The sequence below is a fragment of the Ammospiza caudacuta genome, chromosome 2 (assembly GCF_027887145.1).
Source record: "Ammospiza caudacuta isolate bAmmCau1 chromosome 2, bAmmCau1.pri, whole genome shotgun sequence".
Classification (NCBI taxonomy): domain Eukaryota; kingdom Metazoa; phylum Chordata; class Aves; order Passeriformes; family Passerellidae; genus Ammospiza; species Ammospiza caudacuta.
Window position 1 is genome coordinate 56,448,453 of NC_080594.1, and position 26,569 is coordinate 56,475,021.

Genomic DNA, 26,569 nt, shown 5'->3' on the forward strand with positions numbered 1-26,569 from the left:
GGTATAGGTACAAAAATAGACTTGAGGCTATGTACTGGGAGCAACACAAAGTCAACCCAATTATTCAAATGCAGTCACTGAAAACCAAACAGACAAGTACTGTTAGAGAAATAACCTGATAATTAGTACATTTGCCTGAAATTATGTCCAATCTTGCAGCAGCTAGGAAAAAAAAAATCAACTAAATAGACAGGAAAAGAGAACCTGAACTCGAACACCTGAAAATTTTTCAGAGGAAGGTAAGAAAACAAATTCAAGTGATCAGATCCTGTCCATACGTATGGTGTCCAAGTCAAACAAATTGCATTTTTTCTACGGTGGGTGAAACTAGACACCTGGGGTTTTGAGCTGTCCCATCCAGACCTAAATCTTGGCCAATAAACATAGCTCTACCAAAAGATCCTCTCTCCACTTCTATTTTAATACTATCCTATCATCAACACTTATTTTTCTGGTGGTTCTAATAGTGATGAATTTTGTGAATTCTCTTACTAACAATCTATAACAAAACTTGCCATATTTCTGAAAGACAGTTGTTTTAAACGAGACTGTTGTTGCTAACATCAGTATTTTAATCTCTGGGTGCACATAAAAATAACATGTCAATGCAAAACAAAAGAGGAAAACAATCTTTATTATTTGCCATAAACTCTCCGTATGTTGTTTCATCTTTATGAACTTATTACTTATCATCTATTATATAAAAGCCACCAGATGCTCTACATTTTGCAAGGCTCTAAAATAGTAGCTACAGCTATTGATTTTTCTCTTTTGTGTCCTGTTCTTTGACAAGCCTGGTGGCTGTGGGAGAGGCCAAGGAAGTTTATTCTGCACCAGCCCCTCGGCTGAAGGGAGGAATGCCTGTTCTGCCCTTGCAAACATGGCCAAAGTGACTGAGATCTGAGATTACAGGTCCCAGACTCGTCCTCTTTTACCAGGGAATTGTCTTAGCCCTGCACAAACTCACAAAAAACATGGCTGGTTTCAATCCTGAATTTCCACTATTCTTAACTGGACTTTTTAAAATAAGGGACATCTGGATGATGAACGAGTGATTTCACAGTAAGAAATGCTTATCTACTGGCAGCCTGCTCTCTGTGCATGTAGACCCAATACAAATAATGTAATAGTGTCGTGTTACTTACGAGGGGGACACCTGTCTGCCTTCTGATGCTGGCAAAGATGCGGGGAAAGCATTAAGAGCGGGTCTCGCCGCGGCGCTTCCTCGCACTGAGCGGCGGGCGCGTTTGGACACATGGGTTTGTTTAACGATACGTGCAACAGAAAGAAGATTTTTCTTTTCCCTTTAAAGCCTCAGTCTGTGACCAGCTTTCCGCAGGAGGCCACAGTTTGCGCGCAGGGCCCGGCGACGGTGCCCGGGGCGGCGAGCGCTGCGCTGCGCTGCTCGACAGTGACACTCGGTGGGCGGCGGGGCCGGAGCAGTGCGGGGAGCGGCCGAGCCCGGGCTGGGGGTCTCGCACCTTCCCGGAACAGGGCTGGGCAGGGCCGAGCCCGGGCTGGGGGTCTCGCACCTTCCCGGAGCAGGGCTGGGCAGGGCCGAGCCCGGGCTGGGGGTCTCGCACCTTCCCGGAGCAGGGCTGGGCAGGGCCTAGCCCGGGGCTGGGAGTCTCGCACCTTCCCGGAGCAGGGCTGGGGCCGGCCGAGCCCGGGCTGGGGGTCTCGCACCTTCCCGGAGCAGGGCTGGGCACGGCCGAGCCCGGGCTGGGGGTCTCGCACCGCCCGGCCCCGCGGGACCGGCGCAGGTTCTGCGCTGGCCCCTCCGCAGCGTTTGGTGCGGCTGCAGCCGGGGAAGGGCGTGTGTGTGAAAAGCGGGGGCAGAGAGCAGAGCGTGCTTCTGTTCTCCATAAAAGCTCTGGGATTTGTAACCGCCCCGGGCCACTGTCCTGAGGCTTCTAAGGTGCCTTTGCAGAACCCAAAGGTGACTTTTAGCGGTTTGGTTAAACTGGGCGTATCTGAAAAAGGGGCTCAAGGCAGCGTCCTGTTCCTCCCCCAGCCTTCTTCCACAGAACTGGAGCAGAGCTGCCTCCCCCTGTGAGTTCCAGCAATCACTTGCATCTAGGTCACCCTATTAGATCACATTCCCAAGGATATGGCTAATGATTTCTGGGGTTTTTAGAAAGGAAAGCTGAAAATCCTCTAGTCGGGGACAATGGCCAATTCATTTTCCAAATGGAAGCTCATTTCCCCCCCTCCCCATCACACCCCGAGGGTTGTACAGAACTCAGGGACTCCACAAACCTGGAACTCCTGAAATCTCACAGACATTCATTCACAGAAGAATTGTAATGCCAGTTCTTGTCAGCTGAAACCCAAACAGAACTCACTTCCAGGTGTATCAATGTCCAAAACATGTTCTCAGCAGGGGAAGAAACAAGCTCCTTTTTTTACAACTCTCCAAAAGGCTTGTGCTTAGTAAATCCAGTATGTATATAGCATTCATATACCCACATGAGTATATATGTGCATTTATAAGACAGATATATGGATTACTTATACATCTCTATAATACATATATAGGCATAGATACAGGAGCCCAGGCTGATCAAGTAGGATCTGCCTTTTGTAAATCCATGTACGCTGGGCTTGATCCCCTGGTTGTCCTGCATGGCCATGTAATGGCATCCAGGATATCTCTTCCATAACCTTTCCTGGTGCCAAGATCAGGCTGATAGGCCTGAAGTTCCCCAGAGTGTTCTTCCAACACTTCTTGTAGATGTGTGTAAAGTTTGCTAATTTTCAGTCAGCTGGAACTTCCACATTTAACCAGGACTGCTGGGTGATTGAGAGTGGTTTGGCAAGTCCTTTTCACGAGTTCCCTCGCTACTCTGGGGTGGATCATCAGGGCCCATAGACTCAGGCATGTCTAATTGCCACAGGAGGTCACTAATCATCTCCTCTTGGTTTGTGGGGACTTCACTCCTCTCCCATACATGGTGTGGGAAGATCTCTTAACCATCTCTGGGAAGGTTCAGCACTCAGAGTGTTCTCTCGATATTATATTGTAACCAAATAACCTACTCATAGATTGTGCTTTTGCAGTATAACTGCATATTTCAATATTCCTTTTCCTGATGAAAAAGCTAATTAGCAAGGTCGTTACAGTTACCACTTATAAGGGGGAAGATAGTAATTCCATTAATGTGCTCACAGGAACTTCATTTATATTACCTCTTAACCTTTACAAGGATATTACAATTTCAATAATTAATTGCTTTTTGCATTTAATTTGCAGTTTACCATTTTCAAGGGAAATTACCCATAAAAACAAGGACTTTTTTTTTTTAAGGAAAAAATTCTTTACTCAAGTATATACCATAAGCTGGCCTTAGAGAAACTAGATATTTGCTAAGCCATTTCCATATTTGAGTAGAGAGGACTCAGTGCTAGCTCTGCATGTTAAACAACTGCCCATTGCTTGAGTCTTTAGACATTTGCAGAAAAATGAGGCCGAATACGGTTGAGGCAGCGACAAAAAGGGAATTAATTCTTATCCTCTTCTTTCAAATTCTCAAAAGCAATGAATACTTCCTCTCTTATTGATGCAGTAAGAATTTACTTTCTTCTTCCTTTGCAACCATCTTGTTTCTTCAACTGAAGTTAATTTATGCTGCAATACCCATCCATGAGGGCTTCTGTTAACTTCAGTGACTGAAAAAAAATAAAGGAACTTTGGCTCAACCTCATAAAACACAGAAATTCTGTCCATGAATCACCAAGAACTTAGGTATATCCTCAAGACAGTGCCTGACACTTTGGAAAATGGATCTCAACATATGTGTTCCTGCTCATACTCAAGTCACTTGTAAAATAGCTACTCAATGAATCAGACATAAGCCAGTATCCTTGTGGTAGTATGCTGGCATATTTCCACTTCTGACAGAAATTGTGTCCAAATCCCATCACACTAAAAGAAATTTAGATAAATATTGGTATCTGAGAAGGTGAGTAATGCATTCCAAGTGGGCATGTCTGTGATAGAGTGAAACACATACTTCTGAGAGACAGATTTGCATGGGAAGGTGGAGAGAAGGTGACAAATGAAGAGGAGAGGCACAGGAGAAGAGAGAACAGAAGTAGCAGGTATGAACTGGACTGCAGCATTGATTTATGAATGAAAATGTAAACATTTTTTCTGATTCAGGTGCAAAAATTAAATGAACCCTTGGGCAGTTCTACCTTTTCAATTGGCAAGTCCATGAGATGTCATCCAAAATGATAAACATCTGCATGATATGTCACATGCCTACGGCACCAACTAGATCATTTGGCTGTGAAAAGAAGACATTTTATTTTTTAATTGTAACATCAAACCTCCTGGGTTTTTGACCCCTTTCCCCATAAGTATAAGGAGAACTTGGGGTTACACCAGGATTCAAACACAGTATTTCATTTCCACAGTACTGAAGCTGGGTCATACTCTTAGAATTATTCACAGAGAAGTCAAAAGTCACTGTCAGACAAATAGGGGTAAAAAAATTGTCTACTCAACAGTCCAGTGCACAAGTTTTCTATGCAGATAAGAAGACTGGGTAGGAATCTGAGGATGAATTGCATTCTGAGAGTGTCTTTCTTTCCATGCTCTGGTAGATGGTTAGCTATGGGGTCTACCTCTGACTTTTTAGGTGTTAGAAGATTGTTGAGATGTGTCTCTCTAAAAGTCCTTAATTTTGTCTGCAAGTGTTCAGATATTTAAGTCGAAGAGAGCAAGAATAGATTCAGGGCACTTAAGAGTTCCCTATATCACTATATCAGCAATGGATCAGCAATTACACCGCAACAAAATCATCTGCTTTTTGACCATTAAAAGGAAAGTCTGGCTCCGGGCCAGCATGGGCATTTCTTGTCATAAGCTTTCTTCAGTGAGGCACAAATATGTTCATTTTGTCATTCAGCACTGCAATCTGGTTAAAGCACCTGATGCTTTTCTTTGAGATATTACCTTGCATATATTATTAATACTCTAGACTTTATCATATAAAAGGACATGTATGGGACAGAAGCAGAAAGAAGCCTCTAATCATCAAAATTAACATAAAAATATCCTTTCAAAACCTCTAGACTAGCAGTTCACTCAACATGACATTTGCTTTTTGACAGGCATGTGCTCTGCATGCACAACAATATTTTAAGATGGCATTGTTTAAAGAAACTTGACAGTGATGAGTGATGCACATTCAGACTGATGATACTCTGAAGAGAGCTTTACCTGCGTGGACAAGAGAGTTGCTGCTAGTTTGCATGCAAAAGGGAGCTTGGGGTCTGTTCTGGGGAACTTGATAATCTCTTGTAATTAGTACTGTAATTGGAGGTTGCTGGAAATGCTCCTTGAGTTTCTGCCAGGGAATGTGAGTGCTTCACAAAGCTGTTGACACCATTCTGTACACCCAGCCTCACCAACCAAGTCAGCTGCAGTAGATGCCAACACAGAACTCCTGCTTTGTCAAAACTCTCATCTAAGCAGCAAACACAAAATGTTTTTTTCTTCCAGTGTAGCCACAGAGCGACACCAGTACCACCCAGCCCATCACCATGCTCCCCCCGATGTCCTGCAGCCCACTGGTGACCCCAGGACACACTAGCTCACCATCAGGCTGCCAGTTCTTGGCAGAGACTCACTCTATCCCCACTATTTCAGATTGTAAATGGATAAATATGAGCCACATATACCAAAGTTTTGAAATAACACTTGCCTGCCCTTGTGGACACAATTACTTGTTTCCAGTGCATCAGTTATGGGGATGCTAGTTCTGTAATAATGCCATGAAGGCAGAAATGACCACCAGAAAGGGATGCCAGGTCATTTTAGCAAGAAACTGAAGGTTTAAATGTATTTCATCTGGAGGTGAGCAGATCTTTGCATAGAAACTGTTTGCAATTTGCAGCCAACAGCGGTGACTGCAGCCAGTGTCAGGCATTAAGTAATAAGTTATTTTTATACACAGCAGCTCTCCAGCATCTCTGAGGGTGATGGCATCTCGCCAAGGCTTTGGAAGGGCTCTGTGAGCTGACGCACAAAGATGAATGGTTGAGGCAAGCCCAGATGACATTTCTGAGTCAACTTTACAGAAAGAATCAAATCCAAATGCACCAGGTAGCTCCACACCGGAGTTGCAGGGAAGCTGTTTGGCTAGGCTCCTGACAGATGTCTGAGAGTGCAACTTCTGGCATTTTGGAAACTTATTTCTCCTGAAGTAGCAATAAAGTTCCATTAAAGTCACCCAAACAGAATTGTTATGAGCACTAGGAAAAGCTATTTATGACACCATACCTGTAAAATTAGGTTGATGTTGTATTACTGCTATGAAAATTGCTGTGATCATCAACATGCTTTTTGCAACTTTTACTAGCAACATCCCTCAAGTGCTCTTTCAGAAGACAATGGCTTCTGTGGTGAAGCTGTACAATTTTTGCTTCATGTCCCACTACATCTTTTACCCTCAAGAGCTCCTTGTGTGCTCAAGGCTCCAGACACACTTTTGCCTGACAAAATTGTTAGCTGTAATTTAAAAGGGAGTTTCTGCATGCCAGATGTCCCTGATCATATAATCTTGTCTGTTCAATGCCACTACAACATTTGTGCAGGATTTGCTGGGCTAGAAAGGTGAGAATTCTATCATCTTATGCAACTACATTCTAATGAATAGCTACCAGATCCAGCAGAGCAGTTACTAACACTAAGGACTGTACTTTGGATACTGACTATGGTAAAAAACATTCAAGGAGCTGAGAGAAGAGTGTCATACTACCCTGCCTGCGTGGAAGTATGTGTATGGCTGCAAAAAGGGCAAGAGGGCAGAAGCTGAATAGCAGGAGTTTAAAAGGAGCTTTGGAAAATTCAAATCGGCTTCAAAACACAGACCAGCCAGTCAATGTAATTAAAAAAGGAGGAAAAGAAGGGCTGCAAAAATGCATTTCATTCTACGTTTATGCATCTCTTGTCCTGCCAAGTGGAGTTATACTATCTTGGAGTCCTGTACAAATCCTGAATGACAGAAATATATGCTACATTTATCACACATCTTCAGTAACTTGAACTCTGAAAACAAAGTGACCATAGTGATTCGGTTCTGGGAATAACAAAAATGCTGACGGGGGGGCTTAAGGCAATGCCTTAAGCTATTGTTTGGCTAGGCTCCTGACCTAGACAATGCTCTTCACAAGAAGAGCCTGTTCACAAGAAACATACCAGAAAAATCAAAGGAGGAAAACACTAAGAGATTTGACAGAGATCCATAAGACACGGATGTTTGACCCACAGGTCTGGATTAAAATACAGCAGTTGGAGTGAAAGTTTGCAGCAGTCTTTGTCAATGCTTGTGTTGCTGATGTACTGACTCCAAAGGTATTTTTCTAATGCAGTCATTCTTGCAATTTATTAGGTCTACCTTTGGCTTGTCATGAGCCACATCATGACCCTGCTATGATCTCATAGAGAGCCTTTTGGTATTCAGTTGATCTGAGGGCACTGCCCAGTAATTTAGGTTTCATTCTCTAGATTTTCTTTGCTAGACATTGATTTCAGCTGAGATCAGGACATAATGAAGGATACTCTTTTTTTGTCTGATGGTGAATAGTTGTAATTTTTGTTCAGTTGTTTGGGGTTATTTTTATTTCACCTATAAAACAGAACACATTCCACAGACCTTTTGCCAGCAGACAGTCATTGCTTGAAGAGATAGGTCAGCAGGCCTGGCACACATCATTATAATTAGCCATGTGTCCTGCCTGTATTTTCTTTTTGCAAAAATATTCTCTTTTTTTTTGCTATATTGTTATTGTCATGGTAGGCATACTAGTGAGCATATGCAAAGGAAGATAAGCTTTATACTTCAGCCACAGAGATGTGGTCTCACTAAGATGATGCAGTTCATTAGCCACAAGCAGATATTTGTTCTCATGGCTCCATGATCTAAATCATTTGTTTCTTTTTTTTTTTTAGGTGAAATTTGGGCCCTCAATGAAGTGAGTAGCACTGCCATGACCAATGTAATTGACCTTGCCAGGGATGTGGCCACATAGTTTGGACAGCCATCTGCTTAGAAAGGTCCTTTATTCTGCAGTGTTCTAGAATCAAATAAATTTAGGCTAAACCCTATTAGTTTTGCTGATACAGTGCTTCCCTTGAAATCAATGGTTGAGTTTTTTTAGCAGGAGATGAACAGGAAGATTTCATGGGTTTGGTATGTATTAAAGTGCACACTGTACTGCTAGTGTTATCTTTTCAGTGAGTTATAACAAACAGAAGTTTTATAGCTCCTCAGCCAGGTGGCTGATTCAGCATGACATATATTAGAGTCACTACTGCTGAGTGTGAGGCACAACAATAAATCCTCAAGCGAGATAGCATGAGCTAACCTAAAACTTCAGAACTGTACATTCTCCTGGACCTTCAAGGGACACAGACTACATGACTACATGTTGCTGTCAGGGTGACCTTTGGCCAAATCATTCGCAGAGTCATATTTTCAATTTCCAGATGATGTCAGTAATGTCTGAATTTTTTGAAAAAAGGTTAGCTCAGGAAATTGATTGGTTTGGTCTGGTGAAAAGATTCTACAATATTAGCCTCTAAGAAAATAAATCATTAAAAAACCCAGCTCTAATTGACTTAAAGACAGAACATTTTCATGTGCTCCTGCCTATTTGTTGGATTTTCTAGTCCAACCTTAGCACAAAAAGACATCAAAATACTAGAGAAGGCCAAGGAATAATTTCATGGCAGAGAACTAGTGAAGATTATAAGGCAGTGGTGGATTGCTTTTGGAGTATGCTGTGTGCAGTGGAGAGCCTGGCAGAGCCAAATTCCACTCACTTGGTCATCTATAGGGATGTAAGCATAAAGGGCTGCAAATAGTTTCAAAGGGCTGACATAGCTGAGCAGCAATATATCATGGCCAGCTTCCTTCAGATATTCTTCTTCACTGAGGACGTATAAATTGTATGCAAAATAGCACTGTCAAATTCTTTTTATCTTTTGTACTGTAAGAAAACAGTATAATAGATACTAATAATGGGCATTTCCTATGCAACCTTTCACATCCCTGACTACATAATGCTTCCCATTCCTATGTGCTCTGTGCATCATACTGAGGCAAGTTCTGCATTAGCCCTTCCTTCCTTCCTTCCTTCCTTCCTTCCTTCCTTCCTTCCTTCCTTCCTTCCTTCCTTCCTTCCTTCCTTCCTTCCTTCCTTCCTTCCTTCCTTCCTTCCTTCCTTCCTTCCTTCCTTCCTTCCTTCCTTCCTTCCTTCCTTCCTTCCTTCCTTCCTTCCTTCCTTCCTTCCTTCCTTCCTTCCTTCCTTCCTTCCTTCCTTCCTTCCTTCCTTCCTTCCTTCCTTCCTTCCTTCCTTCCTTCCTTCCTTCCTTCCTTCCTTCCTCCCTCCCTCCCTCCCTCCCTCCCTCCCTCCCTCCCTCCCTCCCTCCTTTCTTTTAATGTATTTGTACATTTTATTTTTCCTTAATCACAGAAATTTTCCTTTCTCACTTTCATTTGTCCATGACAACACCCATAACCAGACCTATTCCTTCTTCTTTGTGTTTCAGAAAATATTTTCTTTATGTCTTGCTCTGTCACTCCTCTTTTGTCACTTCATAAGGATAAGGAAATACATCCAGCCATGTCTTTGACCCCAGTCAACCAATTCATCCACTGAAGTTTTATTGCTACTTAGCCTGTTGTGGAACAAATTCAGATTGCTACTACAAACCTTTTTTTGCCTTTTTCTTCAGAAAGCACATGTACTCCCAAGCATTGGAAAGTACAGCAGCACTTACTAGCTTTGGCTAGGTAGACAGCAGGTGGCATTCCTGACCACACCTTATTCTGCAGGCTGAACCGTGCTCTTTCTGTGCACCAAATGAGTGGTTTGTGAGCACTTTCACCAGCTGCACAGCGGTAACAGCTGTCAAACAGTTTTGCTGTCTGAGAGGGAAAGCCCACAAAACCAGAAACCACCACAGTAAGGAACTAAACAAATTAACAGAACACCCTGTGCCAGGCCTTTCTTTACTGACACCTGTAGTTCTGCTTTGTCAAGCTTTGTCAAGCTTTGGTAAGGGAACTTGCAGTGGTGTAAATTACACACACTACACAATCTGTCTACCATTGACACACAGAAACTGATCACTGAAATCAAAGTACCTTCTGGGAGTTACAGATCACAAAATCCAAGCATTTTATCCCACAGTGTACATCCAATTGATTTAACCAGATGTTTGCTGATGGGCAAGCAGACTGGTAAGATTGTCATGCCAAATCCACTTTTGCGATGAATATAAGACATGGCACACCAGCTGAGGTCTAGATGGTGACTTCGTTGCAGTCACATTTACATTTCTGTTTAAAAAATCTGTTCTGAGGAAAAATCTATCCTTCAGAAATTATTCGTATCAGAAAAAGAGAGGATTTCTTTCTAGAGCTGCATCTAATATTCCTAAAAGATGAACAAGATATAAGCACTGGTATCCTCATACAAACAGCTTTTAGACTTGTGAGAGGTAAAAAAGTGCTCCCTTGATTATTTCTTCTCATTTTTTCAAAAGAACACATGCATAGATGAACACATGCTGTTTCAAAACTCCATTGGTTCCTGTCAGCCCAATGTTTTACATTAGCTAGAAGCATTCTGGCTCGGGAAACACATTCTTGAAGAAATGCACACCCATGAAGAAGCATCTGAAAACAGAACTGGTTGCTTCAAAAGAGAATGCATGTATCAACTGATAGAGGGAATTCTTTCTGGCTCCTTGTATGTTTGTGGTATAACTTGTTGGACAAGACTTGGCAATGGTTGTGACTTATCTGACACTTGTGTTTCAGATGTTGGAGCCTTTCTGACTTCAAGGTGTGCCTTCACTCTGTCAACTCATCCATCAGGTTAACAACATTTGAAGCGTTGTTCAAACAGCTAACAACATCCAGCTTATAGGTGGGAGGGGATCTTTCTAATTATAGGATTTTCTTGACATGTTAAATATTAATTGCTTACACCTGTGATGACTGCAGGCTGTTTTATCTCTTCTGACATGGAGAAGGGAGATCCTGGCTCCTGGAAGCTTAGTCAGAACTAAAGGACATCTAGAAGGAGATAATATCAGTGTAATAGGGTGGATGAGAAACAGAAACTAAGGAAAACAACATGTCTGAAAATGCTTGAAATCCTTCTTGCTGACTAGCCAAGAATAGAAACAAGGCACTACATGGCTGTTCAGAAAAGCTGTCCTTTTATGTGGAGGATCCATGTGAGGAAGCAAAAAAACAAACAAACAAAAATTAAATAGCAAAATATCCTATCCCTGCCTCCATCACACTTAGATTTCAAGGGCTCTGGTCACACAGTTTTTCCTTGAGGTAAATGACTCAGACTAAAAGAACAAATAATTAATGAATTCAGAAGCTCAGTGCTCCACCTTGGGCAAAAAGGCAATGTCTACTGGACTTGCTTGTAGTTATTTTCAGGAAGGGTCTTCAGAAGAGCAATGTGAAATCCACAAACTCCTGAAGAGTTAAGCTTGAATTGCTTGAATCTTTGGGTTTTGAGCACACACCATCGGACAAATGGAAAGGTGATGTTGTTTTCACAACTAATACCATGGTGGAACGCATGTCTTCTTAAATGTGAAAAACGCCAATCACTTGTTTTTAGAATTTTAAAAATTTAATAGTAATAAAATGGTTATAAAAATAGTAATATAATAAGAATAATAAAAATTTGGACAATTAGGATTTAGGACAATACGAGACAATAAAAACAAAGAGTTACAGACAGGGTACCTCTTTTCTGGGCAAAATAAGCCCAAAAAAGGACACCCATTAACAGAGGATTAACCCTTAAAAGTAATACCCTGTTGCATAATCATACACCTCATACATGATGCATAAATTCCATTCAAACAAAGGATTCTGTCTGGTCAGTGTCAGCTTCTTCCTCTGAATCCTAACGGCATCTTCAGGACTGAGTGAGGCAGGAAGAACTCGATAAGAGACCATAAATTCTTTTTCTCTGAAAAATTTAAGTGTCCTGTGGTTCTATCTGGTGCAAGTCCTCTCTTTAAAAAAAAGTATCTTACAAAGCATAGTCTCTATTTTAACATTATGTTAAAACTATATTTAACACACTTCTAAAAAAATTTAATACAGCATAATTTTCTAACATAACACACATAATATTAATTTTAATATTTGCAAAAAGCCAGTCATAAAATACACATTTTTCAGATTATATAATATATGTGCACTGTTAGTCATCCTCTCTCCATGGCATCTTACCCTGATCTGTGTACCTGCTTTCTGTCCTTTGGAAAAGCTCACAGACATACCTCTGCTGCACCTCAGCATTTCAGAAGGGACAAGTGATAATGCGAGATGTCACAGTCTTAAGCTGCACCAGGGGTGGTTTAGGTTGGACCTTAGGAGGTATTTCTTTGCAGAGAGGGTCACTGGGCATTGGAATGGGCTGCCCAGGGAGGTGGTGGAGTCCCCATCCCTGGAGGTGCTTAATGAAAGAGTGGATGTGAAAAACGCCAATCACTTGTTTTTAAATTTTTTAAAAGTTTAATAGTAATAAAATGGTTTAAAAAAATAGTAACACAATTAGAGTAATAATAATCTGGATAAACTCAATTAGGACAATATGAGACAATAGACACAAAGAGTTACGGACATCCGGGTACCTTTTTCTGGGCATCACAAGCCTGAAAAAGGACCCTGGTTAACAAAGGATTAACCCTTAAAAGCAATAGCCTGTTGCATATTCATACACTTCATACATGATGCATAAATTCCATTCAAACACAGGATTCTGTCTGGTCATCGTCAACATCTTCCTCTGAATCCTACCAGCGCCTTCGAGGCGGGAAGAAGTTAGTTTCTTCTGATAAGAGGGCAATAAATTCTTTTTCTCTGAAAGATTTAGGTGTCCTGTGGCAGCTATCTCGCTGCAAGTCCTTTCTTTTAAACAAAGCATCTTACATAGATTAGTTTCTATTTTAACAATTTTTATAACCTAAAACTATATTTAACACAGTACTTAAGAGAATTAATACACCATTACTTTCTAACACAACACATATAATATTCATTTTAATATTTGCAAAAAGCCAATCATAAAATACGCATTTTTCGCAGTGGATGTGGACTCAGTACCATGGTCTGGCTGACATGGTGCTGTCAGGCCACAGGTTGGGCTCGATGATCCCAGAGATCTTTTTCAACTTCATTGACTCTGATTTTGTGCTCTGGAGCTGTGAGAAGACCTTGGGAGGTCACCTCTGTGTCAGTAAATGCACAGCAGAAACAAGACAGCCTCCTCATTTTAACACATATTACAGCCACTGCTGTTACAACAGAGATCTCTTTTATTTTTTTCTTTCTAGCTGTGCTCATAATTAAAGCGCTTGTTTTGTGATATAAATACAGCTATCTGCTCTCATGAAGTGAGCCCTCTGTCATCCACTCAAAATCCTTTATTTAGTGAGTAAATTACTTTTAATTATTAATATTTTGATTTTAATGTATTGTTATTTTATCAATAAAAAAGAAACGAAGAACCAGAAAAACCCCGAGTGCCACCTTGCACCAGGCGAGGCCTGGCCCCACAGCCGGCCTGCATTAGGCCGGAACCCAATGCTCGGAGCGCGTTTCCGCCGGAGCCGCTCCGCGTGGCGCCGCTGTGGCCGGGCAGGGCCGCGGGCAGGGCCGCAGCCATGGCCGACACCGCCGCGCCGCCGCCGCCGCCCGCCGCCCCCACCCCGGGGCTCCCGGCAGCTCCCGGCACCAACCCGCTGTCCCGCAAGCTCAACAAGATCCTGGAGACGCGTCTGGACAATGACAAGGTGGGTCAGGCGGCGGCGGCGGGACGGGGTGGGGGCCGGATGAGCCGTCAGGGGCCGCGGGCCCCGACAGGCTTCGCGGCGGGGAGGCGAGTCCTGCCGTAGGCTCAGTTCCGCTGCGGGGCTGCGGGCGGTCCTTTGCAGCATTAACTGAGAATAAAATTAGTTTTCGCTTCTCCAGCAACATGCCACGCTCCTATTTTATCCCTTCAGATCGTAGGGAGGTTTGTATTACTTGCCTCGGAAGGGCATTTCTCAAGTTTTGTGTAATTTAAATGTTTTCTTGCTGTGGATGGGTCATTCATTTACAGAAAATAGTCTTATTGGTTAAAGCTACTGCAAAATTGTGGACAAACTTTTTTTGTTATCAGAGAAGAAGAAAGGCTCAGCAGTTATTTTAGTTGTTTGCCAACTGATGTGGAGTGTGTTAAGGTAGCTTTTCCTCTAAAACCATTTATTAGGTTTGCTTTATTTTTAATAAGACCATGAACTTGCAGTGAGTATAGAGTATTTAACCTGCTTCTTTGTAACTGCATGCAAACTGAAGGTCGTTCTTTATTTTCTAGGAGATGCTGGAAGCACTCAAGGCTCTCTCGACCTTTTTTGTGGAAAACAGTTTACGCACCCGGAGGAACCTGCGTGGAGACATTGAACGAAGAAGCTTGGCCATCAATGAAGAGTTTGTGCACATATTCAAGCAAGTTAAAGAGGTAATGTTTTTGCAGCATGACTAGCTATTTTACTAGAGTACTGCTATGTGATTTAAAGTTTAAAAAAAGAAAAAAAGTATGAAAAGAGATTTTAGCTTTCCAGGACAGATATATTTGTACAGTAACATTGAAACATCCAATGCAAGACTTCCAACAAATGAAACAAACACATCCAAATCCTGAGTGTTACTTGATATTTAGGGTTGCATTACTCTGCACTGACTAACAGGGAGCCTTGAGCAACAATGTACCTTGAAATGGGGCATCTAATTGTGGGGGGAAGCTGGGCCTGGACACAGCATTTCTGATTAAAAGCACAGTTACTGTTATTTGAACTTACTTAGGAACTTGAGAGTATAAATGAAGATGTGCAAGCAATGAGCAGCTGCTGTGAAGACATGTCCAGTCGTTTGAAGGTAATATATAAATGAAAGTGCTTTGAATATTTCTCCTTTTGAGGTGTGACTACGTCCTTTTAAAAGGACAAAGAGTTATTTTTGAGGATTAAGAGCAGCAGCAAGATGTTTCCATGGTATGCATGTTATGTTACTCTAGGATATTAATATGCTGCTTCTTACATGTTTAGAAAAATGTATCAAGGAAGTAATTTTAATTTATTCCAAACTGCAGTTCAAAATGCAGCTATATACTTATTTTGATAACAGCAATGTGAAATCCATGTGTGCATCAGTGGAGAGAAAATATTTTATTAGATTGGATGTGTGTGAGATTAAGGTTAATATGTGTATTTTTATTTAAAATGGCTTTTGTATTGACTGTGTCTCTTGAGTTATGTGTTCATGCGAACGCTTCAAGTATATTCATAGGAAAGTATCTGGTAATTCAAAGAGGGAGGCAGATCTGGTGTGCATTTTCAGTGTATTGGTTTTGTCTCTTAACAGTGTCTCAGAATGCTGATATGCAACAAAACCAATTCTGTTTTGCCTTAATCCTGAATCTGTAATATTCCTGACGGGGCTGGGGAGTGCAGGACGTTTGTGTTTTATGGTGCATTACTAAGTCTGGCTTGATTTTAGGGTACAAGTTCAAAATTCAGTGCAGTGATGCATATAAATGGCTTATGGATGCTGAACTGTATATGTTTTGCCAAACCAAGCCTGTTCCCAATACAGCACATAAGTTACAGCATGTGAATAAGAATCCTTCACCAAAAAAAATCCTGTGAAAACAGTTGTTTTCCTCTCCATATGTGTGTGTATGTGGATATTAGATGTCATCCTACTTAGATAAATAGGTTTCACAGCATTGTTGAAATGCTTGTAGCCTGATGAACTTGTACCAAAAGATGTGAGAGTGCAGCGTAGCCAACTGCAGTGCTTAAATTTCAGTTTTGGAAGGAACTGGGTAATGCGCCTCAGAGGTCTCAGATCTCTTTGAACATTGTTAATGTGGATATATTCCCTAGTGCAGTTCAGGAACTGTTGGACTAGCTCTTTAGATGTGGAAATGAGTCAAGTGTCCATGCAGATTTTGCTCTTTTCTGTCTTTAGATCATGAAGTGTAACTGTTGTCTGTGACTTTTTTTTCTTTCCCCAGAGTAGAGCCACCCTGCAGAGATTTCTTTTACTGTTAAAGTCAATAGGTAGTTTTGTTCTGTGCCCCACAGGAGGTTTCCTCTAGAGCCCTGTAGAACTCATAACTTGTCTTGATTCAATCCATATTTTCTTTGTATGAGTGTAAAGTTAATAAGCTCATGAACCAGCTCTCAATTATGAAATACTCTGGTACTTTATCTGTAGTAGGACAGGAAGACTTGCAGGCATGTGCTCAATATATAAATAAGAAGAGTAAGAAGACAGAAATGAGCTAAGTAGAGCAAATAGAAGGAAGAAAAAGGAGGATTTGGGGCATATAATGCAGAAAAGTGTGCAAAGAGACCAGTATATTAAAAAAGCAGAACAAATACAGGACATGAAAGGGAATATATTTGGATAAGCCAAAAAGCTTTTTAGCTTTGTTATTTTGTAAGTGTGTAGTAACATCTGATCCAAATAGCCATATATTGTCACATCTGATTTTAGGACAGTGAGTTGAGAAATACAGTGGCTGAAAGAGAGAGAAGGAGCAAGTGCTAAAATGGAATTCACTGGGGTTGAAGTATAATGAAATTTTAACTAAAATACTGAGGTGGGGAGGAAGAGAAAAATATTTCTGTTTTGGATATAGAAGAAACACCAAATACCAACTTTCTGATTTCTCTAGCATGTCTGACAGTTACCTGGTTGGGTTAGATGTAAAGTCTTATATTTCATACATAAAATATTGACAGTATCTGGCATGTATTTGAATGCACTTATGTAAACACTGGCTTCCTGGTATATCTAGCTAGATTCAGAAAAAATGCATTTTCTTCTTTTCTGCTGTCCTACTGTTGGCATTGTTCATGGTCATCAGTACTTCTGCCCCGAAAGTACTGGAAAGAAAGCAAATTTCCTCTTCTTTGTTTATTGAAATTTGCAATTAATTTGGACATGAATTGTTACAGTCCTACTTTCACCTTTCAAAGCATTTCTGTACCTTTACTGCTTTTCTGTTACAGCTAATGGAGTGGCAGATAAAAAGGCTGAAATGATTCAGTGTGAATAGATACTTTTGTTAAACCTCGCAGGGGTCTCAAGACTGGCATCTTCAATTTGGCAAGCTGTAATTTGGCTGTAATGCAGTATTGAAATATTCACAAAATATCTTTATTGCCATTCCACCTCTTCACTTGCAGTACTATTCTATACTGAATGCATTTTGATTTTAGGATTTTTTTTTTGTTAAATTGTCTCAGTTTTTCTGCATAAGGGTTCACTGGTGGCATCCAGCGTGAAGCCAAAAAATCCAGCTGTCTTTTAGCTTTTCACAGAGCAATAAGTTTCAGAAGTCTTTAGTTGCAGCAATCCTTTTAGTTCTGCAGTTGCTGTCTGACGCAGAATTGTTTCTGCTTGGATTCCCTTGCACTGCCATCACTCAATATTTAGGGCTGTGTTGAATTTCCTGAGTTAGACTGCTAGAGTCATTTGGATTGGGAAAGACTTCTGAGATCATTGAGCCCAGCCCAGCATTGCCAAGTCCACCACCATCCCCTGTCCCTCAGTGCTATGCCTGCACATCTTTTAAATACCTCCAGGGACTGTGACTCAGCCACCTCCCTGAGCAGCCTGCTCCAATGCCTGACCATCTTTTCAGTAAAGATATAAAGTTATTTTTCCTAGTAATTGTCCTTGGTCCATGCAGCTCTATAAGCTGTTGGACTGTAGAGCTGGGCTTGCTTAAACTAGCAGAGCTGTGTTCATCGTCTTTTCTAAAGAAAAGTCTGAGTGGACACTGGTGCTGGGCTCTTTAGCATCCAAAGGTATTTGTTTCATTTTTAAATTTTGTGACAGCAAATGATTTACAGTTGATGGGCAAAGAAAATAGAACTATTTCACTAATATTTATGGCATTTCTCTATTAAATGTAAATTCAAAATAAACTGTGTGAATATATATGTATATAAACATGAAAATAAATATGGATAAGGATACAAATTTATTTATTTTACTGCCTGGACATAGGGATAGTTAATGAATACTTGTTTCAAGAAGGCCTTTTATTTCAAAGAATATACTCATTTTATACTCAGAAAGCTTCAAAAGCATTACCTATTTTAAACATTGTTTAATACAATTAATATGTTTGTGTTTTTCACATGCTTAACAATTCTAATTGTATTCTAGGCAGCAAAGGAACAAACCCAGGACTTGATTGTAAAAACCACAAAACTCCAGGCAGAAAAGTATGTATACTACCTTGTTTATTTGATAGAATTTTCTTTTAGATGTGACTCTGACACTTTGATTTATGACTTCGGGATTATTTTCAATACCATATGTGTTTTTAGCTCAATTGCACTTCTTGATTACTGGCAAATTATCCAAAAAGGTAAGAATGTGTATTATTGCTTGTTTCAATAAAAACTGGCTTTTTAGGGAAAACAATAATTTACAGTGGTAGCACATGCTAAATATGGATGTGCTTTGCGTGAAGTATGTTGATAATGTAAGTTATATTGTGTCATAACAGATATGGACCAACTCAATTTCCCATCAGTTTGACAGGCTCCTTGTTATTAATGTTTTGTATCCAGTGGAAATCTCTTTTTTTAAGGCGCTGTATGAGGAAGTGCAAAGTTGGATTCTAACCTACTCTGCCATATTTAAAGGTGACTGTAAAATACAGGAGTGCTGTTTTATGAGCCTAGCACAGATCACTTTTTCCATTAGTTCTCCAGCCTCCCATGGAAGAAAATATTTGTATTTTTCACTTTTCAGTATTTTTTATTCCTGAGAAGGGGATAATAACCAATGACTGATTCAAGCAGTCTATTGTTTTTTGGCTAGGATGTATGGTTTTATAGCTTCAGGTTTTCTCAGTGTAGAAGAATGAGTCCCCTTGCTTTATGAGCTTTCTTCAGAAAATTATATACAGTTCACTGGAGGTCAGAAATAATTATTTTGCAGTACTAAGTTTCTAGTGGAAATTATGGTTTTGGATTGCTCTCAGTGAGCTTTCAAAATCAGTAGGTTTATGATATGAGTGTCAGTAGAAAACCTGTACATATTTTTGACATTGAATGCAGAACAACTGCATAAAATGCAATGCTGTTTCATATAAAGTGAAGGATTTGGTAAAGACACTTAAAGTAAGTTAGCAGAAGTCTTAAAAAATACATCATTTTGAATATGCGTATGTGAAATAGTAGAGAAGTGGTCATATATTTTGTAGTCTCAAGACAAGGAAAGCTGCTTTGATTCCTTGTTCTGAAGCAGAATAAGGGATACCAAGACCAGTCCCAAGAGGTGTATGTCTAATTGGCCTTAAATTCCTCAATTAAAGGAGATTATGCAGACTGTGCATCAGTGCCTCCACAACATAGTCCTTATTTGCACTATAGTTTACTTAAAAGACTTTCTGCTAATTCCTTTAAAAGACAGAACATCCCCCTAGTGTGAAGAGGAAAAATGTTTAGGAAGTAATCTTTTCTTCTAAGCATCTGTGACCTTGGAGGGCACATGTAGGAAAAAGTTTGGAGGTTTGTTTTTTAAGTGTACCGTTAAGTACTCATGAGCAGAAGCCAGAAAGTACTTGTGACTTTTACAGTCTGATAGTTATGGAAGATTCTTAATACCATTATATTAGCAAAGTAGAATTTTTCCCTCCCTAAATGTATGAAAAATTGTGAAGACTGTTTAGTTCCATTTGGGACATTTTAGTAATTAGTTCTTTTAACTTGTTAAAGGACTGTTTGTTCTGATGTATTCCTTTGGTTTACATCAGCCATATGAAGAGGCATCTGCTGCCAGATGTTAGGGGATTCTTGAACACCTGAAATCTGGCCTCTGAAAAAGTACAGGTCCTAAATTGCTGATGCCTTCAACTTAATGTGATCTTTTTTAGCCAATAAATAAGTGGTGAAACTGGAAGGGCATGGTTTCTCTGTCCTCTGAGGGTTGTCCCAAAATGGTGTCTGGTTGAAATGCAGAGATGAAAACTGGACCTGTTCTATTATGTTTTTCTATTAGGCTTAGCATTTATGTGATTTACTTTAGCTGACCATGTTTTTGTAGCTGGAAAAATGTTAGGATTTTATTCAGTGATCTGAAGCTGAAGGGAGACTGTAGACTTCCAGATGCATTTAATGTATAAATGTTAACTAGGGATTTAGATTATTTTCCTTTTTTTTTGCTGTACTTAAAAAGGAATGGCTGTCTCAGTGGCTCTGTGTGGGTACTAGGTTTCTATAATAAGCAGTTTTGTCACTCTGTTATCATCTATATAATTAGTTGTAGTTCAAGATGGTTTTTGGTTTTCAAAGCTTCTTACCTGAACTCTTGTTGGTTGTCCTGGTCTCTCAGATTTGTGGTTTGAAGGTTGAGCTGCTCACCTGGTGTTTCCTGTAGGTAGTCCTGGTGAGCACTTTGGGACTTCCTGTGTTGGTGAAATGTGTGAATTTAACATATCTGGGTAAATATTTGGGATAGAAAATTAGATTTTTGTCTCAGATTTAGGTTAAAACTTACACATTCTTGGGTTTTTCTTTGCAGCATTTTTTTTCTTGTTACTTAGTTTGTGAGCTTTAGACCTGCTTTGGCATAAATGCTAAATGTAGGGTCTTATTTAGATAACAAATTTTAAAAGTAATTAATGCAATTGCATTTTTATATTTGTGAATATGTCATTTCTTTGGTCAGTTAGGTTGCTTATTCTGAATTTATTTCTTCTATGAAGTCTAGTTAAAACTACATTGGAAGCAGTTTTCCGTCACACTATTTAAATTATGGTATCTGCTTGGCATAGGAAATGAGATTTTTTTTTTTCCTTTTTTCTTTAAAACTGAGACTTACCATAACTTAATAGAACCATGTAGTGTGAAATAAAGTAGTCCAGACATCCAGCCCATCTGCCTCTTCATAACAAAAGGTTAAGTTATTGCTTCTCAGTAACATAGAGTCTTGAATAGAGTGTTCAATTTAATAACAAGCTTCTATAATAAAGAAAAACTGAGTTAATTCAGGCAATTTCTAGTAATTGTTAAAAATCCACTTCCACTTCTACTTGAGCACACTAATATTGCTTTCAGGTTGCATTAGGTTTTTATGTATAATGAGATTACTGTGTTTTCAAACAATGATCATCTGTTGTGCTTTAAAAGATGTGGGTTTGTTTGATTGTTATTACTAGTAGGCTGACAGAAAAAGGATCTTGCTTGCTCCTTGAAGTTAAATTTAATAATAGCTTCCTGTGACTTGTTGGTTCTCTGGCTACCAGCCACTTAATAATAAGATGTTGTGCAAGATGTGCTGTTTTTGAGGTTAGCCACAAGTTAGAGTCATCAATGTAACAATTGAGAAAAGAGACTAGAAGGTAATACTTGCAATATTAATACTTATAAAATTAAGAGCAGTTATGTAAGTGTGTGTATATGCTCAGTGGCTTCACTGAAAATAAGTCTGCAGAAATATAAAACTTTTTGAGGGCTAGAACTAGTGTTCTAAAAGTAAAAACCACAATGCTCTGAAAACCATTATGAAAGAATGGAAATGGCTCAGACAGATATTTCTTGAGTCAGGCTACTGGTTCAGAGCTTTTGTGGCAATTTTGCACTTAAACACCTTTACAAGCTATCTTATTTTGTTATGCTCTCTTAATTGCATTCTTAAACAGAGTGAAATTTGTAGTTTGATGTCAGAATCTTTGTTAGTTATATCAATTACAAAAAAAGCCAATTACATTGTTTTCTTTTTTAAAAGACAATTAAATATGATTCCCAGACAGGAATGTAAGTGCGCACTTCAGTTTGTTTTAGTTGAATCGCATTACATTGAGGCTTGATCTTTTTTTAAAACATAACAAACACCATTCTTGGAATTAGTCAATTATTTGACTGTCACCTCTGTGCTCAATACAAGCTTAGAAGTCTTAGGAAAAATGTTTACAAGTGAGTCTGCTTCAGTGTGCTACACTACTGATCTCTCATCCTTGTCTCTTGGTGGTGCCTTTTTCCTTTTCTAACAAATATCTTTTTTGTCATAATCAATTTGGAACTTAGGCAACAAGTTCAGCACTATTTGGGGCAGATTAGAGAGGTTTGCTTTTACCAGCCCATGCTAAGAAAAATGGTGATCTGGTGGTTTGCATTGATGAGATCTATTTAATGTGTTGATCTTTTGAAACTTGTATTTACATTTATTCCCACACGTGTGCTTCATGAGAAAAACAGTGATTGCCTGAACTGAATTATAATTCCATGTGGGAGAGGGTGAAGACTTGAAGTTCTGAGGCTTATTTTCTATCCTGATTTGTAGCAAAGTAAAACATAGATGACAAGGTATAGCAGAGGAATAAAACCAGCTAAAATGGGTCTGAAAGAAAAAACCCAAAACTAGTTTGTCACATTCTAGCCATGATCAGCAGAGAGCACGCAAAACCTTATTTTCTTGCCAGCTTTTCTTCCTGGCAACTCATTTGAGACGTGAAGTACTCTTGGTCAGTATGAAATGAAGCGTGGTTTTACAGGTCGAGAAACATTCACCAGAAGGGCAGAATCAGTTACATGGTATCATTTCTGACTGATGTTTGTGTGATCTGCTCTGGGAAGAAAAACCCAGGAACAGAAGGACCAGAGAGCTTGTGGTCTTCACTGGAAATTGATTTTGGTTTTATTGTTTTCCTACTATCTGATTTAGTTCTCCTTTTGCTGCAGCTTAAGCTCATTTCTTTTGATTTTATTCCAGGTGGATGTAGAGAACAGTGTGTAATTTCCATGCCTTTGGCAACGTTGCTGAATTTGATGGCAAATTTGAAGCTAGACCAAGCAGGCCCCTTTCAAGTGACTTTATATCAGATTTTTAAAAGATAAACTGAAGATACCAGTCTGTTTGGTATAGAAATATGAAATAGCTCATCTCTACAAGATGGAAAAGAATGTGTTCATTGGAAACACACTCCTTTTAAACTTAATCTGTGAGATCAACTTACCAACCATGGATCATGGATCTTAACCATTGCCAAACAGTGATTTACTGTGTGTGTTCACATATCTATATCTGTATATATCACATGATCTCTACAAAGCTCTGCATATGAAAATTTTGTCCAAAATATTCCATAGATGCATACCCATCATATTTAGAAAAAGTCTTACCAGTACAAAAGTAGAAAATGATGGAATTTCTTTAATTTATTTGCATCATGTAAGCTTTTTTATTCTAGTGTTTGGTAATCTGTTTGGTAAGATTATAATAATTTCAGTGCAGATTTGTTGCCTAACTTTTGATTCAGCCTTTTCAAATTTTCCTAATTTATTTTTTTATCACAGACTGTGTGAGATGGCAGGGCTGCAGCATTGCAGGCTGTCTTCAGATAGGTGTTACAGATGAGAGAAACCTTCTGAGTTCAAGTCCACTCTCCCACTGCTGCCTATTCTTTGCATGATGACTTTGGTAAACTCATCAACTATTCAACACATAACTAGTGCAGTATTTTTGCATGTTGTGTGCTTTACTATTCATGGAACACTTAGCCAGAGGCTCATTCTTTCCAGTAAAAGCCTTTCCCTGATTTCCAACCTAATTATTGGATATAAATTGACTGTTTTCTCATCTTGTCCTTTGTCTTAAGAGCTGCCTTCGTCTCCTGTGATAAATTAGTTTTTCCATTTCCATGATGATCCTGCTAGCTGTGGCCTAATGGGAATCCATTGTTCTTGCACACAGATTGTGATCTGTTTTCCAGATGAGGTCTCACTAAAGCCTTCTTTGCTATTACTATTACTATTGGTATTTTCTTGTATCCTGGAAACATTAGACAATTCACTGGGGTTTTTTACGTCTTCCTATTTTTTAAGTAAGGAGAATATTTCATAATAATTCATAATGATGGAATGGGTCACTGAATACCTCCTCACAGTATTTCAGTTCTTCTTCAGTAAGAGATGTGTTTGACAGATAAAATGCAGAACAAAACATTTGTTCTCAACATTTACAAATGCGCTTTTACACCTCTCCTTACTCTTAAGAATGGTTTTCTAATGCTTGTGTATAGCTGTTTTGTTACATAATCTTGTTTATTTGCCTTTCACATGACAGAAAAATAATTCTGCAGATTTATACAAGTCTGTTAAACATGATTGTTACTTACTTATGAGTTAGAAATACTCCATTGTCCTGAGGCTTTAAAAATGTGTTGAATCCTCAGTACCGCAAATTGAAAGTAATTTCAGAATGACTGCTCTGATTCATCCTGAGTAGAAGAAACTAGCAGACTTTTATGCTGTATGTGCTCGCAAGATAAAATTAAGCTTTGGAAAAGTCTGCTTCTTCTCCACCTCATTTTTGAGCTGTCGAGGTGATAATCCTAACGAACAGTGCACATTTGTATTTGGTTCAAGGGAAAAGTGCATGAAGTGCATAGTTTTCCCAGCCTTTTGAGTTCTCTTGCAAAAGAATTCTGTCTCCCTGGTAACGATTAAAACTGGGGGAATTGCTCTTTGTTGGAATCCTGTCCTTTGCCCAAGTTCTAAATTCTACCAACACTTGGCACTTCCCCTTTTGCATTAGTGCAGGGTTCCCATAAGCTGTTAGTTTCATTCATTTATGCAGGATTAACTGTGTTAAAAGAAAAAAAAATTTGGAATAACAACATGGTATGGCCTTTCCTCAGTTGTACTGGACTGCTTAGAATTTAGAAATTGTTATATCTACAGAAAGGCCAGTGAGTCTTGAAATGTCCTGTTGTCTGCACACAGGTACCGACTGCTGTGGGTTATATGTAAGACAGACTTACACTGACTTTTGTTGTTACCTGCATTGGGTTTTGTTAGGCACTTACTGTAGTGAAATGATTGAGCAACCTTGAGTGACATTTTAATCCATTGCCCTGCCTTAGCAAGATAGATTAAATTCTAGTTAAATATCTGCTAGCTTGTATGTGAGGAAATAAATGCATAAATAAATATATATGAAAAAAAATGAATACAAATCTGAGTGTATTGGTCTCAGTAATACTGTACACTGCCAGGCAAAAATCAAAGGTATGAACAATTTACATATTTTTTTCCTAATCCATCATCTAGGCTATAGAGTCTCTTTCTTGTGCAGATTGATAATAAAGGCAACTTTCACAGTCATCTCAAGCAGAACTGGCTAACCTGGGTTCTGAAACGGAGCAGCTCTTTGAAATCCTGTGTGCTTTGTAAAGAGCCCAACAGAAACAGCTTTATCAAAATTCAGACACATGCTTTTGTTTAGGAGAGATATTTGTCACCACTTCCCAATCACAGTCCTGAGAAAAGTGGATGAAACATTGCTGCCACCTTGAGGTTATTTTCTGTGTACATTGTGAAGCTTAGCTTGCCCAGTGTACTTGAGTTTAATGTATTGACTCTGTATTATAAAAGTTAATTATATTAGTAGTGCATAGAGTCTGTCAGTGTGCAGTTATGCCATGCCATGCCTTAGCCCAAGACACAGCCAGAGATGGGAATGGCTTTAAAGTACAGTGTTTGATCACACCTTGTTCTCCATAGCAGCAAAAATTGAGGGAGGATTGTAAAGACTGAGGACTTGCAGAAGGAGAGATATTGGTTAGCAAGATAATTCTTTTTTTTATGAAGAAGGAGTAAAACAGGGCACAGAGTTCCAGGACTGACTCATGAGCATGCTGTTTAGACAGTTCCTAACGCTGTTTCTTGTTCTACCACAACCCTACTTCCACCTGAAAATGGAGAAAACCATTATGCCCAGTATGCTACACTTCTTAAAATCAGATTTCCTCCCATCCACAGTTTAATGGAAGTATAGATTCAAAAAATCTGAAGAACAGAAAATAATAAATGGGAATCTTCTGTAAGAGCACCTTAAAGTTTATGGAATTAGGAGATACACAGGCTCAAAGAACAGAAAAGTTTCTCAGCATTGTATCTGCTCCTCTCTTTGTGAAAGCTTTATTTCAGTTGAACCCAAAGAACACCTAGCATTTGCCTTCTCTCATCTATTTGCTAAAGTGATTGTCTCTTACCTAAAGGGAGGGGTAGTCCTGTCTATTTTCAGCTTTGTGGATTTATATTAAATTGAGACTAATTTATTTAATTCTCTGATTTACATTTTCTGTTGTTTAAACAAAATACAGTGGTGGTGATGGTGAGGCATTAGACTTGCTCAGCAAAAAGTGTGAAAGAGGAATGCTTTGTTGAAAGCAGCATCATTGTGTTAAATTTTTTAAGTGTCCTTGGCTGATTTTCAATTTGAGTAGCCATCTGGAGCCATTTGAGATGCCTCTAGGTTTTTCTTGACTCATAATATTTATAATTTTGATTATTATTAGTAGTTGTAACTGATGATTGAAATGAGCTCTTCTTATGCTCCAGAGGAGTTCTGAAGTGTAGTTTTTGTGAGAGTTTTGTAGCAGCAGTGAGGTCAGTGCCTCTTGCCTGTGACAGCTTCTGGTGCTGGCACACCCCAGT

General features: G+C 39.4%; 1 protein-coding gene across 2 annotated transcripts in view; it reads left to right on the top strand.

Annotated features, from left to right (window-relative positions):
* Positions 1 to 13,723: 13,723 nt before the first annotated feature.
* COG6 (component of oligomeric golgi complex 6) overlaps positions 13,724 to 26,569 on the top strand; it is a 54,910-nt gene continuing 42,064 nt past the window's right edge. Inside the window, exons 1-4 of one of the 2 annotated variants that reach the window (XM_058823195.1) lie at positions 13,724 to 13,852; positions 14,416 to 14,559; positions 14,904 to 14,975; positions 18,285 to 18,343. In XM_058823195.1, coding sequence (XP_058679178.1) covers positions 13,724 to 13,852; positions 14,416 to 14,559; positions 14,904 to 14,975; positions 18,285 to 18,343 — 404 coding nt within the window. Of the gene's footprint in view, positions 13,853 to 13,955; positions 14,074 to 14,415; positions 14,560 to 14,903; positions 14,976 to 18,284; positions 18,344 to 26,569 lie in introns of those variants that run through there. The other variant, XM_058823196.1, reaches the window with a different exon arrangement.